Source organism: Mesoplodon bidens (assembly GCF_964165515.1).
Source record: "Mesoplodon bidens genome assembly, chromosome: 18".
Taxonomy (NCBI): domain Eukaryota; kingdom Metazoa; phylum Chordata; class Mammalia; order Artiodactyla; family Ziphiidae; genus Mesoplodon; species Mesoplodon bidens.
In genome coordinates this window covers 57,908,650-57,929,924 of record NC_138175.1, presented here as the reverse complement: position 1 = coordinate 57,929,924, position 21,275 = coordinate 57,908,650, and the positions used below count along the sequence as shown (strand labels likewise).

Genomic DNA, 21,275 nt, shown 5'->3' with positions numbered 1-21,275 from the left:
TTTTAAAAGGAGACAGTTTTTAGAAGCTAAAATAAAAAATAAAATAAATAAAAAGGAGGCAATATATTGGGTCAGCCAAAAAGTTTGCTTGGGTTTTCTGTAAGATGTCCATCAACAGAGGAACGGATAAAGAAGATGTGGTACATATATACAATGGGATATTCCTCAGCCATAAAAAGGAACAAAATAGGGGACTTCCCTGGTGGCGCAGTGGTTAAGAATCCACCTGCCAATGCAGGAGACACGAGTTCGAGCCCTGGTCCGGGAAGATCCCACATGCTGCGGAGCAACTAAGCCAGGGCAACACAACTACTGAGCCTGCGCTCTAGAGCCCGTGAGCCACAACTACTGAGCCCATGTGCCACAACTACTGAAGCCCACTTGCCTAGAGCCTGTGCCCCGCAACAAGAGAAGCCACCGCAATGAGAAGCCCGTGCACCGCAAAGAAGAGTAGCCCTTGCTCACCACAACTAGAGACAGCCCGTGCACAACAACAAAGACCCAACGCAGCCATAAATTAATTAATTAATTAATTAATTAATTTTTAAAAAGAAAAGGAACAAAATAGTGCCAGTTGCAGAGATGTAGACAGACCTAGAGACTGTCATACAGAGTGAAGTCAGTCAGAGAGGGAAAAACAAATATTGTATAATATCACTTATATGTGGAATCTAGAAAAATGGTACAGGTTAACCTATTTGCAAAGCAGAAATAGAGACAGAGATGTAGAGAACAAACATGGTTACCAAGGGGGGGAGTGGGGGTGGGATGAATTGGGAGATTGGGATTGACATATATACACTAGTATGTATAAAATAGATAACTAATAAGAACCTGCTGTATAGCACAGGGAACTCTACCCAGTGCTCTGTGATGAGCTAAATGGGAAGGAAATCCAAAAAAAGGGGATATATGTATACGTATAGCTGATTCACTTTGCTGTGTGGTAGAAACTAACACAACGTTGTAAAGCAACTATACTCCAATACAAATTAAAAAAATAAATAAATAGAATTACTAGTAGCTAAAAATACAAAGTAAAAACTTGGGTTGAATTTATATTGAACATATGATCCACTATTGAAATTCGTACTGAAATAAAATTTCTCAGTTTAAAAAAAACAGATGTTGTTAAAGGAGACAATTTTTAAAAGTTAAAATAAAAAATAAAATAAATACAAAGGAGACAATATATTGGGTCAGCCAAAAAGTTCGTTCAGATTTTCTGTAAGATGTTACGGGAACACCCAAATGAAATTTTTAACCAACCCAATATGTCATGGTTCAAGACTCAGTCTCCTGAGATAGAGAAAAGCGCATTAGAATACTTGCTTTTCTCCTGGATATTTTGCAAGGTTGGGCAAATTAACTTAATGGTGGAGTTTCTTCATGAAACAAGTAGATAGGGTCATGATGGTTAAGAAATTACAATTTATTATAGTGCCTGGAACATGATCAGGCTTTGATTTTTTAGTTTTTTTTTTAAGATTTTTTTTGGATGTGGACCATTTTTTTTCATTATTTTTTATTTGCACTTACTTTACTGATTTACTTATATATTTTTTCACCCATTTGTTTAGTAGGTTGTTTATTATTATTATTTTTTAACATCTTTATTGGAGTATAATTGTTTTACAATGGTGTGTTAGTTTCTGCTTTATAACAAAGTAAATCAGTTATATATAAACATATGTTCCCATATCTCTTCCCTCTTGCATCTCCCTTCCTCCCACCCTCCCTATCCCACATTTGTTACAATATTCCTTCTTTTTTATGTTTTGGTTTTTTGGCTGTGAGGCATGTGGGATCTTAACTCCCTGACCAGGGATTGAACCTGCACCCGCACCCCCTGCACTGGAAGAAGTCTTAACCCCTGGACTGCCAGGGAAGTCCCAGGTTTTGATTTTTTTAATAACATATATTAAATGTATTATATATATATATATACTTTTTATAAATTTATATATGATTTATAAATACATGCCACACAGTGTGGCTCTCGGTGTCATGACTTAAGTGTACCCTGACTTCTCCCCTCCTAATCGACTTTGAGAAATAACAAAGTAAATATCCTGCCATGTTCAAGCACTAAAATGTGAACTATGCATTGGCCAGAAATAAAAGACGGATGTGAGGGACACAACAGCCTGGAAGACTTGTGGGAATTCCTGGCAGAGTGGTGCCCTAAACGTACAAGCAATACCCAAGGCACTTCCTGCCCAGAGCTGGATGGAGCCCAGGACAGCAGGGTGGGACTTGTAAGGATTTGAGGGAGGGGGTTAGTACTGTCAGGATAAGACAGGCTGGCCCAGCGAACAAGGAGAAGTGCTACCATGGAAAGACAGGGAATGCCCTTGATATGCCGGCGACACCTGTGAGAAATGGGGGCGTCAGCACGTCCTCTGAGCCACCTTGCCACTGAACACACCGTGATTCACAGACCAGGCAGCTGCAGTGGACTCCGACACCAGGCCGGCAGTAAGCGCTGAGTCAGCAGACAAACGGTGGGAAAACGATCACAAGGGTGAACATCTAATCAATAATTGTCACCATCAGCGCGGATCAGCAATCTCTTGGAAAGGAGACAGACTAAACTGGAAGTGTTGACAGCAACGCGGTTTGTTGGGGTTTGTTTGCTTTCCTTAGAGTTAAGGAAAAAGTTAACAAAGCAAAAAGGGGGGTAAGAAGGGGAAGGATAAATGGGAAGATTGGGACTGACACACACACACACGACTGTATATAAAACAGATAATTAATAAGGGCCCACTGTCTAGCACAGGGAACTCTACTCAATACTCTGTAATGGCCTATATGGGAAAAGAATCTGAAAAAGAGTGGATATATATATATAACTGATTCACTTTGCTACACACCTGAAACTAATACAACACTGTAAGTCAACTATATGCCAATAAAAAATTTTTTTTTAAAAAGCAAGAAGGGCTTCCCTGGTGGCGCAGTGGTTGAGAGTCCGCCTGCCGATGCAGGGGACGCAGGTTCGTGCCCCGGTCCGGGAGAATCCCACATGCCGCGGAGCGGCTGGGCCCGTGAGCCATGGCCGCTGAGCCTGCGCGTCCGGAGCCTGTGCTCCGCAACGGGAGAGGCCACAACAGTGAGAGGCCCGCGTACCGCAAAAAAAAAAAAAAAAAAAAAAAAAGGCAAGAAGAACAGAATCTCAACCATCAGCAACTTACAATGTTGGTGAACTAAGAACCATGCATCCTTGGATAAGAACCATGCATCCTTGGAGCCAGGCTGATGGGTTCAACTCCTGGCTCCACCCCTTGACAATCTGTGTGACCTTGGGCATGTTTCTGAATCCTCCCAGGTGGTGGTTTTCTAGTGTGTACCAGGAGGTACTGAGACTCACCACCTACCTCATTAAGTAATTAAAGGCATATAATGAGCTAATACTGTGAAATATCTGTAATACTTGCCGGACATGGTGAGTGATATACTGAGAGCTAAGTGGACATTTAATCTCTTTGCCAGAGATTTAAAGAGCTCTTTTTGTGTGTGTGTGGGGGGGGGGTACACGGGCCTCTCACTGTTGTGGCCTCTCCCGTTGCGCAGCACAGGATCCGGACGCGCAGGCTCAGTGGCCACGGCTCACAGGCCCAGCCGCTCTGCGGCATGTGGGATCTTCCCAGACCGGGGCACGAACCCGTGTCCCCTGCATCGGCAGGCAGATTCTCAACCACTGCGCCACCAGGGAAGCCCAAGAGCTCTTATTTTGATGGAGTAAGTGAATCAAACAATGGTTAGTGTAAAAACCTGACTCAATGAATAATCATTGATATTAAAATATTTTATAAGCTTGCTAATCTTTTCTTCACATTCTGTGTCCTAACTCTATAAAAATCTTAAGTTTATCTTGTTGATGTTAAAAGGGATGGTTTCAAGTTTTACCTCCCTACTGTAACAGAGATAAGCAATCCTGATCGTTTTCCTAAACTTAAACACAAGCCTTCCCCTAAATTATTTTCTTTATTAATCATTTGTCAGCTCTAAGATTGAAAGGGCCCCAGTGAGAGCCACTAAAATTAGGTTAAACAAAATTCCCACAGGGACCCATAATATTGACATTTGTAGACTATTAGGGATAAAGAAGAAAGCTAAGCACTACCAAAACTGAGGATTTTTTTAAAAGATGATCTATAACTGAAGAATGGAAATGATCAGTCTCTACATCTGTGAGTGAAATAATTCAGAGAAAGACACTATATGATCTATATGATCTCGCTTCCGTATGGGATCTTAGAAAAACACTAAACATAAATATTTGGTGGTTGCCAGAGATGGTGGGTTGGGAGGATGAAATGGTAGAAAGTGGTCAAAAGTTATAAACTTCCAGTTATAGGATAAGTACGTGCTGGGGGTCTAATGGTGACTATTGTTAACAACACTGTATTATATATTTGACAGTTCCTAAGAGAGTAGATCTTAAAGTTCTCATCCCAAGAAAAAAAAATTGTAACTACATATGTAGAGCAATACATGTTAACTAAATAAACTTCTTGTGGTGATCACTGCAATATATACATGTATCAAATCATCACACTGTACCCCTAAAATGAATACAATGTTCTATGTCAATTACACCTTGATAAAAACTGGGGAAAAATCTACATCTGTAAAGCTGAATTTAAGGAAATTCCCTGGCGGTCCAGTGGTTAGGACTCTGTGCTTTCACTGATGACGGCCTGGGTTCTATCCCTGGTTGGGGAACTAAAATCCCACAAGCCACATGGTGTGCCCCCCCCAAAAAAAACTGTTTTTTTTTAAGGGCTGATAGTGAGAAGCAGCCGCATAGCACAGGGAGCTCAGCTCGGTGCTTTGTGACCACCTAGAGGGGCGGGATAGGGAGGGCGGGAGGGAGATGCAAGAGGGCGGGGATATGGGGATATATGTATACATATAGCTGATGCACTTTGTTACACAGCAGAAACTAACACAACATTGTAAAGCAATTATACTCCAGTAAAGATGTTCAAAAAAAAGCTGAATTTAAGAAGTAAATCAATAGAATTCAAAGAAACAAGGAAAAAAAGGTTTAATATTCAACATGTATTCTCATCATTAAAGGATACAGTTGCAAGGGAGATGTTTTTAGGCTCAAGTTTACTCAAACTTTTGACTCAAATTTGCTCCTGGTAGAGACTCTTGGAAAAGCTCTTGGTACAGTGACATAGGATGAACAATGAATTCAGCTGGAAACAATGAGTCACAGAAGCAAGAATAAGCTAAGAAATTAGCAAATGTGTCTAAAAGAGGCACACACTTTTCAGTAACAACCTGATACCACATGGTATCTGAATGGGAGGTAGATGGTACAAGGTGGGAAGTGGGTAGCAAAAGAAAGGAAAGGCATTCCAAGGGTGCTCCAGGTGAAAGATAGAGCTACTTACTAACTCAATATCTTCTCACTTCAAAGAGCAATCCTTCATCTCTGCGATCACGCCAAACTACCTGTTCATTCTCTTCACTGGACAAATACTTAAGTTCCAACTAGATGCCAGGGTGCTGGGTGTATCTAGACACGAATATGACAGTCCAGGACCCAGAACCCAGAGTTTACCTTCTGCTTGGAGGCAATTACAACAGAAGAGTGGCAATTTCATAACTGATACTGAAATCAAACATAGGATGAGGTTCTAGAGTGGCTGGGCTGGGGGGTCCGGGCTGCTTAACTGGGGGGAGGGGTGGTCAGAGAAGGCATTTGGAAGAGCTTGTCTGGTGAAAGTCTAGGGAAAGACTGACGGGAAAGGAGAGCAGCTGGAAAAAATGTTCTGCATCAGGAATGAGCTCGGTCAGGGGTTTGAAAGAAAGTTAAGGTCCGTGGGCCACAGCACACGATGGGGAAGCAGGTGAAGGATAAACCAGAGAGAAGGAAGGGAAAAGCTCAGATTCTGAATATTTTCCTAATGATGGGAAATCATGAAAAAGACTTCAAGGCATAATTTATTATTTTAAAAAAATTTCTCCACCTCCTGGAGTAATGAAAATAAAAACAAAACTAAACAAATGGGATCTAATTAAACTTGAAAGCTTTTGCCCAGCAAAAGAAACCATAAACAAAAAGACAACCCTCAGAATGGGAGAAAATGTTTGCAAACGAAGCAACCAACAAAGGATTAATCTGCAAAATATACAAACAGCTGTACAGCTCAATATCAAAAAAACAAACCACCCAATCAAAAAATGGGCAGAAGACCTAAATAGACATTTCTCCAAAGAAGGCATACAGATGGCCAAGATACACATGAAAAGATGCTCAACATCACTAATTATTAGAGAAATGCAAACCAAAACTACAATGAGGGGGCTTCCCTGGTGGCGCAGTGGTTGAGAATCTGCCTGCCGGTGCAGGGGACGTGGGTTTGAGCCCTGGTCCGGGAAGATCCCACATGCCGCAGAGCAACTTGGCCCGTGAGCCACAACTGCTGAGCCTGCGCGTCTGGAGCCTGTGCTCCGCAACAAGAGTGGCCACGATGGTGAGAGGCCCATGCACCGCGATGAAGAGTGGCCCCCGCTCGCCGCGGCTGGGGAGGGCCCTCGCACGGAAACGAAGACCCAACACAGCCAAAGGTAAATAAATAAATAAATAAATTTATATTTAAAAAAAAACTACAATGCGGTATCACCTTACACCAGTCAGAATGGCCATCATCAAAAAATCTACAAACAGGGCTTCCCTGGTGGCGCAGTGGTTGAGAGTCCGCCTGCCGATGCAGGGGACACGGGTTCGTGCCCCGGTCTGGGAAGATCCCACATGCCGCAGAGCGGCTAGGCCCGTGAGCCATGGCTGCTGAGCCTGCGCATCCGGAGCCTGTGCTCTGCAAGGGGAGAGGCCACAACAGTGAGAGGCCCGCCTACCGCAAAAAAAAAAAAAAAAAAAAAATCTACAAACAATAAATGCTGGAGAGGGTGTGGAGAAAAAGGAACCCTCCTGCACTGTTAGCGGGAATGTAAATTGGTGCAGCCACTATGGAGAACAGTATGGAGGTTTCTTAAAAAACTAAAAATAGAACTACCGTATGACCCAGCAATCCTACTCCAAGGCATACACCTGGAGAAAACCATAATTCAAAAAGATACATGCACCCCAATGTTCATTGCAGCACTATTTACAATAGCTTGGACATGGAAGCAACCAAAATGTCGATTTGAAAGAGGAATGGATAAAGAAGATGTGGTACATATATACAATGGAATATTACTCAGCCATAAAAAAGAACAAAATAATGTCATTTGCAGCAACATGGATGGACCTAGAGATAGTCATACTGAGTGAAGTAAGTCAGACACAGAAAGACAAATATCATATGATATCACTTACATGTGGAATCTTTTAAAAATGATACAAATGAACTTATTTACAAAACAGAAACACAGACTTAGAGAATGAACTTATGGTTACCAGGGGGAAATGTGGGAGTAAGAGATAGATTGGGAGTTTGGGATTGACATGTACACACTACTATGTATAAAATAGATAACTAATAAGAACCTACTGTAGAGCACAGGGAACTCTACTCAATGCTCTGTAATGGCCTATATGGAAAATAATCTAAAACAAGACTGGATACATGTATATGTATAACTGATTCACTTTGCAGTACACCTGAAAACTAACACAGCATTGTGGATTAACTATACCCCAATAAAAATTTTTTAAAACAAAATCTGGTTTGTCTATGGAAAAATGTTTTGACAGAAGGCAAAACAGGATCCAAGGAACAGAGATGGAGGCTATTAGGAGGAGCAATTCCAGGGGAGTGATGATGGTTTCTGGAAGAAGAGTGGTGGTACGTAGAGATGCAGAAGTCGACTGACTCCCTGGCTCAGGTTGGGGCTGTGACCCGAGGACTCACAGAAGGATTGGTAGGTTTCCCAATACTACTGCCAACATTCCCTAAACCCTAAGCTTAGAGAAGGATTGGAACTGAAGTGGAGGGAATGACCCCAGGCCTCTTGTTCTGTATCCAGCTCAGCAATTACACTTTTATTTTATTTGTTTCTTTGTAATGAGTTTACATTGGAGTATAGGTGCTTTACAATGTTGTGTTAGTTTCTGCTGTACAGCAAAGTGAATCAGAGATACATATACGTATGCCCACTCTTTTTTAGATTTCCTTCCCATTTAGGTCACCACAGAGCACTGAGGAGAGTTCCCTGTGCTACACAGAAGGTTCTCATTAGTTATCTGTTTTATACATAGTAATGTATATATGTCAATCCCAATTTCCCAGTTTGTCCCACCCCCCTGTCCCCCCTTGGTAACCATAAGTTTGTTCTCTACATCTGTGACTCTATTTCTGCTTTGCAAATAAGTTCCTCTGTACCATTTTTCTCTTTTTACTGATTTCCTTTTTTTAAATTAACGTTTATTTACTTTGGCTGCACCGCGCAGCATGTGGGATCTTAGTGCCCCAACCAGAGATCGAACCCTCACCCCTGCAGTGGAAGTGTGGAGTCTTAACCACTGGAGCACCAGGGAAGTTCCAGCACTTACACTTTTTAAAAATCTCATGTGCAAAAGAAGAAAGAAAAGGAATAATTGTTCCTGATTCTAAGACACATGGCTGGACACCTTGGGGGAATAAATGACTAAACATATCATCTCTATCTCATCTGGCCAGTGACAAATGAGCCTAATGACTCTTACTAGACACTGAGCTAAAGAACTCTAGATATGGGGCTTCCTTGGTGGCGCAGTGATTGAAAATCTGCCTGCTAATGCAGGGGACACGGGTTCGAGCCCTGGTCTGGGAAAATCCCACATGCCGCAGAGCAACTAGGCCCGTGAGCCACAACTACTGAGCCTGCGCGTCTGGAGCCTGTGCTCCGCAACAAGAGAGGCCACAATAGTGAGGGGCCTGCGCACCGCAATGAAGAGTGGCCCCCGCTTGCCACAGCTAGGGAGAGCCCTCGCGCGGAAACGAAGACCCAACACAGACAAAAATAAATAAATTCATTAATTAAAAAAAAAAAGAACTCTAGATATGATAACAATGACTGATTTCCATGCACCCTTTGAAGAGGAACTGTTTTCCTCATTTTGCAACCTCAAGTTCCTGGGACGGATGTGCACATTTTAACTCATACCTTCACCCAGGTGTCTTGGATACCTGTTCTCCTTTATGTGGTCATCCACCTCATCTAAAATCAATGACAGATCTCTCAATTGTGAGACCACTGGTCCTCATTTTTCAAAAAAATGTATATACTGAGCTCACTTATTAGCTTTATCTTTCACCGAGTTTCCAGAAGACTTTAAAAAACAAGAGTGCAGTGAGGTCCATTTTTTACTATCCATGCAGGATCTAGAGCAGTTCATTTATGAGTCAGTTTCTTCATGTGAAATGAATAAACCATTTCCAGAATGCAAGGATCCCTTCATTCATTCGACATCAGTTTGACGAGCCCCTGCAAAGCTCTGTATTTTGCTGGCCGGAGATATGGGGGTAAACAAGGGAGATGTCTTTTCTCTCCTCATGGGGGCTAGTTAGAGAGAAACGCTGTGTCCCAAGACCTCTCCCAGCTTTGGTGACTTCCTAGGCTCACAAGTTCTGGTACATAGCCAAGAAGTGACATGCAAGGTGAAGGAGGAGTTAAATTTAACTTGAAAGTGACAAGCTTGCGGGATTGAAGACAACAGGATGGCCCAGGGCAAACCAAGGTAATCAAAGTATCAGAGAAGGCCATTCTCAAAAAGTCTACAAACAATAAATGCTGGAGAGGGTGTGGAGAGAAGAGAACCCTCCTGCACTGTTGGTGGGAATGTAAACTGGTACAGCCACTATGGAGAACAGTATGGAGGTACCTTAAAAAACTAAAACTACCGTATGACTCAGCAGTCCCACTCCTGGGCATATATTTGGAGAAAACCATAATTCAAAAAGATACATGCACCCCAGTGTTCACAGCAGCACTACTTACAATAACCAAGACATGGAAGCAACCTAAATGTCTATCAACAGAGGAATGGATAAAGAAGATGTGGAACACATATACAGTGGAATATTCCTCAGCATAAAAAAGAATGAAATAATGCCATTTGCAGCAACATGGATGGACCTAGAGATGATCATACTAAGTGAAGTAAGTCAGACAGAGAAAGACAAATATTATATGTGGAATCTTAAAAAAAATGATACAAATGAACTTATTTACAAAACAGAAACAGACTCACAGATTTCGAAAACAAACTTATGGTCACCAAAGGGGAAAGGTGGTGGGGGGAGGGATAAATTAGGAGTTTGGGATTAACATATACACACTACTATGTATAAAATAGATAACCAACAAGGACCTACTCTACAGCATAGGGAAATCTACTCAGTATTCTGTAATAATCTATATGGGAAAGAATCTAAAAAAGGATGACTATATGTGTATGTATAACGGAATGACTTTGCTGTACACCTGAAACTAACAAAACACTGTGAATCAACTATACTCAAATATAAAATAAAAATTCAATTTAAAAAATTTACATAGAAAAAAAAGTATTTCTGTACATAAATGCAGTCTCTCCACCAGAGAAACACCTCCTTTCTCTGACTACCTACCGTTAATAAAAAGCATTCTTTTTACCCTAAAAAAAAAAAAAAAAAAAGTATCAGATGTGGCGTTCCAAGGACAATGGTGCTTCAAGGGCAGAGCATGACGCTGTCTGAAAAAGTTTCAGCGTTACACCCCCTACCGGACTCTTAATCGCCCTCCCCACCATGTTGCGATGGTTGTGAAATTCCTGAGCCCACCTGGGTGTCGCCCACCTGGGCAACAGGACCTGTCCCAAATACGGAAAGGCATCTGGTCTGTCCCACTCCCACCCTATAGAAGAAAGCTATATGTGCCTCGACCAATCAGTAAACGAAATTTTCACCTCGGACCATTCCTTTGTTTTCTGGCTATAAAAACTGATCGATAGCACGTGTCCGGGCTCGACTCTCCCAGACTACTGGGAAGGCCGCCCGCTGTTCTGGTAGCAACACTTCCCTCTAATAAATTCTGTCTTCTTTACATTCTGCCTTGTGTCTAGACATTCTTTTCCAACCCGCTTTGGACCACGACATCAGAGAAGGACTGTGAGCTTCTCTGTGCTTCTGGTACGTGTTTTGTAAAAAGGTAATGACAAAATTGTTATGAGGGTTAAAAGACAAAGGAGAAAATGCATATTAAGCAACCATCTCTGTGCCAAAGAAGTGTTCTATACATGTTACCTATTCTCTGTGCTATTCTTCTTGTTTTTCTCTTATGAACTTAAGGCTCTTTTCCCACCTGTCCTCAGCACCCTCCTCCTGCGTTACCTGGGAAACATCTATTCTCAGTCAATCAGCATCCAAGCAAACATCACCAACCACCAGGACTGTTCCCTCTTAGGTTCCCCAAGCAAGTTCTATTGTACACATCACTATAGTTAAAACACTTGTTACAGAGAAACCGAAACGGGGGCCACAGTTCAAACACATCCCTACACCAAAACACATGCAGTCTTGTAACCCAAAGGAAAAACCGATTTCCCCAAAATGCCGATTCTGCTTCTTAAACAAACTTAAGATTTCTCCAAGTCAGCATGAACTTGCAACTTCCCAGCTAACTGGCTGTGCACAAGTGAGCTGATGCCATGGGAAGGAAGGTATCGTTCTAGGGACCACTCACAGCAGAAAAAAAAAAAGGCCTTTCTCATCCAGGCTTTGTAACCTGAGCTGTAGCTGCTGGGAACTGAGCTTCTTGACCATGTTCAGTTTTAAAGTCTCCCTGTTTGTCCACAGTTTGTGTCTCGCTCAGTAAAACATTTGAATCAGCAAAGCATTCAGCATTTTCTTTTGAGACATTGGATTGTAGCTTGGGTTTTCAAAAGAAGCCAGAGTAGAAAGAATGACACCCTGCTATTGACTTAAAGAACAGGTGAAGATCCAACTTACACGAACTTCTGGAGTTTACAGACAGGCTGAGCCAGCGTCCTGCAGAGAATCGCCAGGGAGGCCTCGTCAAACTGACAGTTGTCCAAATCTAACATCTGGAAGTCCTCGCTGGCAGTAAATGCTGAGCAGAGATCCCGCCAGAGGGAGAGCTTCTCAATGGTACTACAGGAAGACAAACACCGTGATTCTCCAGTGGCTCAATTCAACTAGTTCCTTAAAAAACTAAGAACAGGGCTTCCCTGGTGGCGCAGTGGTTGAGAGTCCGCCTGCCGATGCAGGGGACACGGGTTCGTGCCCCGGTCTGGGAGGATCCCACATGCCGCGGAGCGGTTGGGCCCGTGAGCCATGGCCGTTGGGCCTGCGCGTCCGGAGCCTGTGCTCCGCAACGGGAGAGGCCACAACAGTGAGAGGCCCGCATACAGCAAAAAAAAAAAAAAAAAAAAAAAAAAAAAAAAAAACTAAGAACAGAGCTAGCATGTGATCCAGCAATCCCACTCCTGGGCATATATCTGAAGAAAACCATGGTTCAAAAGGACACAGGCACCCCAGTGTTCATTACAGCAATGTTTACAATAGCCAGGACGTGGAAGCAACCTAGATGTCCACTGACAGATGAACAGACAAAGAAGATGTGGTCCAGGGACTTCCGTGGTGGCCCAGTGGGTAAGAACCTGCACCTCCAATGCAGGGTGCTCAGGTGCAATCCCTGGTCGAGGAACTAGATCCCACATGCATGCCGCAACTAAGAGTTTGATGCTGCAACTAAGACTCCACATGCCGCAAATAAGAAGCCCACAGGCCGCAATTAAAGATCCTGCATGCCGCAACTGAACATGCCACAATGAAGATTCCACATGCCACAACTAAGACCTGGCACAGCCTAAATAAATAAATAAATAAAAATTTTTAAAAAGCTGTTCATATTTTTTAAAAAAAGATGTGGTCCATATATACAATGGAATATTACTCAGCCATAAAAAATAATGAAATAATACCATTTGCAGCCACATGGATGGACCTAGAGGTGATCATACTGAGTGAAGTAAGTCAAAGAAAGACAAATATCATATGATATCACTTATATGCAGAATCTTTAAAAAAATGATACAAATGAACTTATTACAAAACAGAAACAGAAAAAAAAACAAACAAACAGACTCAACAGGCTTAGAAAACAAACTTATGGTCACCAAAAGGGAAAGGGAGGGAGGGGATAAAGTAGGAGTTTGGGACTGACATATACACGCTACTATACGTAAAATAGATAACAAATAAGGACCTACTGCATAGCACAGGGAATTCTGCTCAATATTCTGTAATAACCTAAATGGGAAAAGAATTTGAAAAAGAATAGATACATGTATATGTATAACTGAATCACTTTGTTGTACACCTGAAACTAACACCATTGTTAATCAACTATACTCCAATACAAAATAAAATTTTCTAAAAAAAAGAATGCAGGGCTTCCCTGGTGGTGCAGTGGTTGAGAGTCCACCTGCTGATGCAGGGGACACGGGTTCGTGCCCCGGTCCGGGAAGATCCCACATGCCGCAGAGCGGCTGGGCCCGTGAGCCATGGCCGCTGAGCCTGTGCTCCACAACGGGAGAGGCCACAGCAGTGGGAGGCCCGCGTACCGCAAAAAAATAAAAATAAAAATAATAAAATAATAAAATTTAAAAAAGAATGCAGGTAAAAAACCCAAAACAAGACATTTTCAACACAGGAGAACACCATTCCCAGAGGCTGACAGACAGTCAAGCCTGAACAGGGAGAGGAGCTGTCAGGTGCACTGAGTCAACACGCATGGTGGTCAAAGAAGAGAGCCGTGAGGCCAGGGCGACCGGGATCAAGCCCCATCTGAAACACTTGTGGGTTATGCGACGCCGGGCAAGCGTTCAACCTTATCCTGCCTCTGTTTCCTCCTCTCTGGGGTGACAACACTCAATTGTTACGTGGACAAAGGTTGGTATTTGGTGATCCGTCAGCAAACAAGGAACTGTGTCCAAAAACAGGACTGTACGGGTAGATGTAAAATAAATAAGTCGCAGGGATGCAAAGACCTCAGTTAATAACACCAAATTGCATATTTGAAAGCTTCTAAGAGAGTAGATCTCTCTCTCTTGCTGTTCTGCATGACTTTTTTTCAGTTTGTTGAACTACAATCAGTTTACAGTATGATACTGATGTCAGGTGTACAACATAGTGCTTTGATTTTTTATAGGTTACACGCTATACTAAGTTAGGATGAAATATTGACTTATTCCCTGCATTGTAGATTACATCCGTGTGACTTCTTTATTTCATAACAGCTAATTCATACCTCTTTGTCCCTTTTACCCTCTCCCTCCTCCTCTCCCCTGTGGGAACTGTTTGTTCTCTGTATCTATACTGTTTCTGTTTTCTTATGTTTGCTCATTTGTTTTGTCTTCAATCGATTCCACATGTAAGTGAAAAGGTACAGCATTTGTCTTTCTCTCTCTGACTTATTTCAGTAAGCTTAATACCCTCCAGATCCATCCATGTTGTCACAAATGACAAGATTTCATTCTTTTTTATGGCTGAGTAATATTCCATATATCTGACAATACCTATATATATCACATCTTGTTATCCAGTCATCTGTTGATGGACACTTAGGTTCCTTCCATAACTTGGCTATTATAAACAAGGCTGCTATGAACATTGGGGTGTACATAAAAGTCCTCATCACCGGAAAAAAAATTCTGTAACTACGTATGGTGACAGATGTTAACTAGACTTACTATGGTGCTCATTCCACAGTATATACAAATATTGAGAATTAGGTAGTACACCTGAAACTAATATAATGTTGTATGTTAATTATACTTTTTGTCTCTTTGGCCATGCCATGCAGCATGTGGGATCTTCGTTCGCCGACCAGGGATCAAACCCATGCCCTTGCAGTGGAAGCGCGGAGTCTTAACCACTGGACCGCCAGGGAATTATACTTTAATTAAAAAAAAAAAAAGACCATGAAAGGGGGTATGTATTTGAGAGCTGAGCCTGATGAAAGAATACAGGCTAAAGTCAGCAAAGAGAAAAGACACATGGGCAAAATCCAGAGGAAACTAGGCATAAGCTTCCGAGCGTCCCTTCCCAGTGGATTCACCAGGATACGCTAAAATGCTATGGGAAGGGGAAAAAAGCAGCATAGTCCTGGCAACAATAAAAACTGCTTACCTTTCAGCTTGACATTGGCCCTATGAAGACACTGACCCCTGATTATACAGACAGAAATACTTAAGAAACACAGTTCATGGCCACACAGCTAGCAAATGGCAGTGCAAAAACCCAAATCAATGTCTTTCTGACTGCAAAAGCCGTGTTTTGGTTTTTTTTTTTTTTTTTTTTGCTGTACGCGGGCCTCTCACTGCTGTGGCCTCTCCCGTTGCGGAGCACAGGCCCCGGACACACAGGCTCCGCGGCCATGGCTCGCGGGCCCAGCCGCTGCGCGGCATGTGGGATCTTCCCGGACCGGGGCACGAACCCGTGTCCCCTGCATCGGCAGGCGGACTCTCAACCACTGCGCCACCAGGGAAGCCCAAAAAGCCGTGTTTTTAAGTACAAAAATACAATGATTGATGAAATACCTGTTGGGGGTTGCAGCAAGCTAATATAAATATGGTGTGTGTGTAGGTTTCAGGGAGAGAATTAATGGACGGACTCACTTTGAGACGGATCCAGATCCATCTGAGAAGACATTCTCTACACACAGGTGACATTTCTGCAAACGCCGGCAGTGTTTCAGACAGAAGGCAGACACTGTCAATTCTGCAACGGTACCAATATAAATGTCAACTTCTTTGAAGAAATTCATCACTTGGAGTACAAGTTCTTGGTCCTGGGTCTCAAACAAACAATTGAACAATTCCTGGAAGCTCACCACGGTCTTACTGGGGTCACATTGACTTAAAGTTTCAAGGCTTTGAGTTATTTCCTGCTTTATGTCTGTGGACAGCGGGAAACCAAAAGATGTCTCCAGCATGTCTGTTATTTTTGCAGTTGAAAATGCGAACAGGAATATCCCCATCCAGGATAAATGGGAGTAGGCTTCATCCATGGCTGCTGTGACAAACTGTGTCACGTTTCCAATGACCGGGTGAGGCTGGTCCTTGGGTCGTTTGAACAGATAGAACAGGGCGGCACAAAATTCTTGGATACACGTATGGATGAAGGTCACGCAGTTACCGCTCCTTTGAAGAAGTCTCACGTCCACCCACATCAAGGTGTCGGATTCAGACACCCCATTCCTCCTGAGATCCCCAGGGCAAAACAGAAACGTGCGAGTCCACATTCCCTCTGCAGCCAAGGTACACAGGCTTTCTAGTCGGGTTCTGTTCTGCTTAGGTGGACAATTCCCACTTGCTGCTTTGAATACGTTTGTCAGGAAGGACACGTACAAACAAGTGACGCTTTCGGACGCAATCTCCAGGTCTTCTCCTCTCTCCAGCTGCCACTTCAAGCAAGTACAAACCAACCAGCAAACAAACGGACTTTTGCACAAGACAAACAGCGGTCTCTTCTCTCTCACAAAACTGAAGGCTCTGGAGGATTTGTTCTTCTCACGGAAGTAATGGGAGAAATACAGCTTCGTCTGGCGTTCAGAGAATCCCGGGAGAAATATGCATTTTGTCTGACACAACAAGAAATAATTTTTTTTCATACCCATCTTTCCTAGGGCGATAAGCAGAGAGGATTCTGGGAGCATCTGTTTGTGCAGCAAACTGCTCAGGACAATCTGCGTTGGCCGTTGCTTCTCCCAGTCGCCGCACAGGTCAGCGTCAAGCGTCAAGTCAAATTTCAGTTCCTCCAGGCCATCCAGGATGAACAGGATTCTCTCTGGCTGGGAGAAAATGTCTTCGATGGGCTCTGAAGACTCAGGCCAGTCCCTGGAGATGAGCTCCACTAGGCTCGTGTCCGTAATACTGTTCATTTCACTGCCTTTGAGGAAGAAGACAAATGAGAACCTGTCCCTCCACAGGTTTCCCTCCGCCCACTCCAGCATCGCTTTTCTCAAAAGGGTTGTTTTTCCAACTCCCTCAGGACCTTGCAAGACCACAGTGGGTGAGGGATTTCCAGGCTTGTCTGCAGTAAGGTAGACAGCATTCAGTTGTTCATATTCATTCTTTGTGGTTTCTTTGTAGAAATCCTCAGGAACTTGAAGGCAGGTCTCCTTTTCCCATATGACTCGGAACTTTTTCTTCATGTGGTTTCTATATGGGTTTAGCTTATCTGAGTTAACAGGGACAGAAATACAAGACAATTAAAAAATACACTCCAGGGCTTCCCTGGTGGCGCAGTGGTTAAGAATCCACCTGCCGTTGCAGGGGACACGGGTTCAATCCCTGGTCCGGGAAGATCCCACATGCCGCACAGCAACTAAGCCCATGCGCCACAACTACTGAGCCCGCGTGCCACAACTACTGAAGCCCACGCGCCTAGAGCCCGTGCTCCACAACAAGAGAAGCCACCGCAATGAGAAGCCCGCGCACCGCAATGAAGAGTAGCCCTCGCTCGCCGCCAACTAGAGAAAAGCCCGCACACAGTAACGAAGACCCAACACAGCCAAAAGTAAAATAAATTTAAAAAATAAAATAAAATAAACATATGTATGTATGCAAATACTTGGCCATGAAAATAAACAGTAACTCAAAGCCCTTATTAAAAAAAAATACACTCCATCCTTGGGACTCAGAATGACCCCTACAGATTTACTCAAACATGCAAAGACTGATGTGTATGTCCACGTGGGACCAGGCTCCTGAACTCAGTTTTGTTAAGACCAAAATCTATCTGAATTCATGTCCATGGAAACACCTGATCGAGACTGGAAGCCCATCTCAGAGCTACGGGCTGCACAAAGTGTGAAGACTTGGGGATTATATTTCAAACTAGAAGACGGGTGCTAGCCCCCCAGTCAAGAACTCAGAAGCACTACTATTTATTTACTGAGGGCCACCCAGGAATCGGGGCTGAGAACGTTGTCACTGGTACTTCCTCTTCCATCTCTTCAACAACCCATTAAGATTCATTCTATGCCCACTTTACAGAAAAGTGTTGAGAGTGTATGTTACTTGGCTAATTTGGTTAATGAACAGATATTAGGGTCAGGTATTTGTCTCAGTTGTCTGACCTGAAATCATAAGGTCTAGACTATTTCTGTTAAGACCATGCTGACTGCAAGTTAATTTCAGAAATGCACCCTTGAACCTTCACTCTTTCAACCTGCCCTTATTATGTACCTTCCATGTTCAAGGCTATGCACTAGGGGAGATAAACAAATTACAAATATAGACAAGGACCATACCCCGCATTGAAGAAATATGAACTACAGTAGGTGAGGCCTTTCTGCATGTCTTCTGAGCAAAGGGCATTGCTAGTTTTGTTTAAGTATGTGTGACTAGGAAAAGAGCCTTGGAAATTAGGGAGCCTTTCTCTCTCCAGGACAGAGGAAGATTTGTTTATAAAAATAGGTGGGGCTTCCCTGGTGGCGCAGTGGTTGAGAGTCCGCCTGCCGATGCAGGGGACACTGGTTCGTGCCCCGGTCCGGGAAGATCCCACATGCCGCAGAGTGGCTGGGCCCGTGAGCCATGGCCTGCGCGTCTGGAGCCTGTGCTCCGCAACGGGAGAGGCCACAACAGTGAGAGGCCCGCGTACAGCACAAAAAAAAAAAAAAAAAGGGTGATTTCAGGGAGGGGGAGGGATAAATTAGGAGTTTGGGCTTAACATATACACACTGCTATGTATAAAATAAATACCCAGCAAGGACCTACTGTATAGTACTGGAAACTATACTCAATATTTTGTAATAACCTATAAGAGAAAAGAATACAAAAAAGAATATATATATGTGTATGTATATATATATGTGAATGACTGAATCACTTTGCTGTACAGTTGAAACTAACACATTATAAATCAAGTATACTTCAATTAAAAAAAACATAATAAAGCCATGAGAGAGAATCTTGAGAGCAGAAATATAAAATATAGAGAAATGCCAGGAGAGCTTCTATGGTCATGAACTCCAGTTTGAGGTGAAACACTCAAAAATAACTCAGAACATATATAAAACAGAAAAAAATTTAATGGGTGATTTGTCTCATATTTTGTCACTTTTTATGTGCCAGGATTTACAACTCAACTGATCTTATTTTCTCAGGGGAGACAAAACGGTGCATCCACCCAGAGGAGGATGTCAAGCAATCAATGAGCCAGAAGTAACGGGTTTGGGTCAGCTCTGTCCCTTTTGGAAAAGTCATCTAACATGAGGAGACACCATTTGACCTGCATGTTTTTCACTTGTAAACCTCAGAGTCGTGGTAAGAATGAAAAGACATTTATGCATAAAAAGCTCCTCCTATAGCACCAGGGGCACATGTTCTCTATAACTATTGCCTCATCTTAGGACTCTGCCCAGTCTCTTGTGCAGGTCTGGTCAAAAGGATGTGACCTACATGGGGAAGGAATCTAAAAAAGAGGGGATATGTGTATATATTACTGATTCACTTTGCTGTACAGCAGAAACTAACACAACATTGTATATCAACTATGCTCCAATAAAAAAATGTTTGCATACGTTTTTTTTAAAAAGGATGGGCAACAACCATAATGGAATTCCATCTCAGCAGTCCTGGTTGTGCAGACACTAAGTCCCAGGTCATCTCCTGGAATAGCATTGACTCAGCTTGGAACAGAAAAATGGGGAGCAGACACTTAGATGAACGATTTGTCTCAGGACACTACTCATCCACAGTCCATCACTGGCCCATGAATGACCAGAGTTGGCTTGCATTCTTCTACTATTTCCAAGCGTCCCACTGACCTATACACATTCTCAACTGATGGAGGCATGGCCATTAACACAATAACAATGTGACCTTCATTATTAAAGCTCCCAGTAAACCAACCTTCCCCCAAGGGTCCCTGCGCTGCATCCCTTTCATGACACTTACGTCTGATTTCGTCCCGAGCCTTCGTCCAGAGATCTCCCCGGTTGATCAGTAGAAAGAGGCTCAGGGTCACATCCCATGCCAGTTTTCCTGGGTAATGCTTGCTCAACAGCTTTGATAGATTTTCTCGTGAAGCCTTCTTTAGCTCGGTCCATGGGATTGGCTTGAGTTTGAATTTCAGAGGTTCTTGCTTGAGCAGCTCCTTAAATTTCCAGAACTCTTCCTTTTTGAGCTCCTCCAGGTACCACAACAAACCAAAGTCAGAAAAAAAAGATTCAGCCATCTCATCACAGGATTGTGGAGCTTGGACTTCTCCAATGGGGTGCAGCGGGGGGAGGATCCTCAAAAACAAGGACTAAGTGATACCTGGGGAAGAATGATGTCATTATGGAGTTAAATTTCAGCAGTGTAAAGGGGCTTCAAATGATGGATATCATGCATTTCTTGTTTAAAACCTATCTTCCCAGCTTCACTTGGGGAAGGTACCCCATCCTTTCTCAACATTCCAAAATCATGTATGTGAATTCAGTGCTAGCAACTAAAAATGTGGTTTATACTAAATCAAATGTCAGGGAGCATTCTAACTACCTAAAATCATAATAAAGCTTTGAGGTTATCAGTGTGGCCAGCAAGGAAAAATTAGGGTATTTCTGACCTTGTGTCCCTACTGTGTATTGCGGGCACTTCTGAGAAGAATTGACTACTGACCTTGTGTTCTCATGGGACAGTCTATCTAAAGTTCAAAAGCCCATGTTATACTGAACATTCCTTGAAGGAAAACAGTTTCTGGTCTAGCTTGACTAACTTTTGAAGACTTTAAAAATAAAGAAATCAAAAGCCTAAAGATATGTCTTTGGTACATGAAAGTTTTTATGAATCCCTGAAAGATGGAAAGCAGAGAGCTGTGCCTGGAAAAATAAATTCAAAATTTCAAAATGAGGGCAGGAAAAGACAAATCCAAGAGCACACCAGCTTACATACTGTGGTCCTAGACAGAGAGAAGGAACTCTGAACAGCCATCTCAACCATGGGTCACGGAAGTACGTTTCAAAGAGCATGGCCAACTCAGCACTCAGTGCAAAGAGAAGTGATGAAAAATGTTAATAGTTCCAGAAATTCCAACATCCATCTCATTGACGTTCCAAACAAACAAAAACAAAAAAACCCAGAGGGAATAGAGGGAAGGAAATAATTCATGGAAGAAAGCTTTCCAGATTTGAAGAAAAGACTTGCATCTTCAGAATAAAAGACCTTGCCGAGTGTTAAGGAAAATGAAAGATAAAAGATCACGTGATATTTAACTTTCATAATTTCAAAAATAAGGAAAGTCCTGAGTCTAGAGGAGTACTGTCCAATATAATGTGAG

The 21,275-nt window shown here is 42.7% G+C and overlaps 1 protein-coding gene across 1 annotated transcript in view; it reads right to left on the bottom strand.

The window, feature by feature from the left end:
• Positions 1-20,192, bottom strand: part of NLRP9 (NLR family pyrin domain containing 9) — a gene marked incomplete at its 5' end in the record, with an annotated part of 30,140 nt that extends 9,948 nt beyond the window's left edge. Inside the window, 3 exons of the mRNA XM_081216828.1 lie at positions 11,934-12,095; positions 15,626-17,189; positions 19,913-20,192. Of these exons, the coding sequence (XP_081072954.1) occupies positions 11,934-12,095; positions 15,626-17,189; positions 19,913-20,192 (2,006 nt within the window). The remainder of the gene's footprint in view (positions 1-11,933; positions 12,096-15,625; positions 17,190-19,912) is intronic.
• Positions 20,193-21,275: the final 1,083 nt, after the last annotated feature.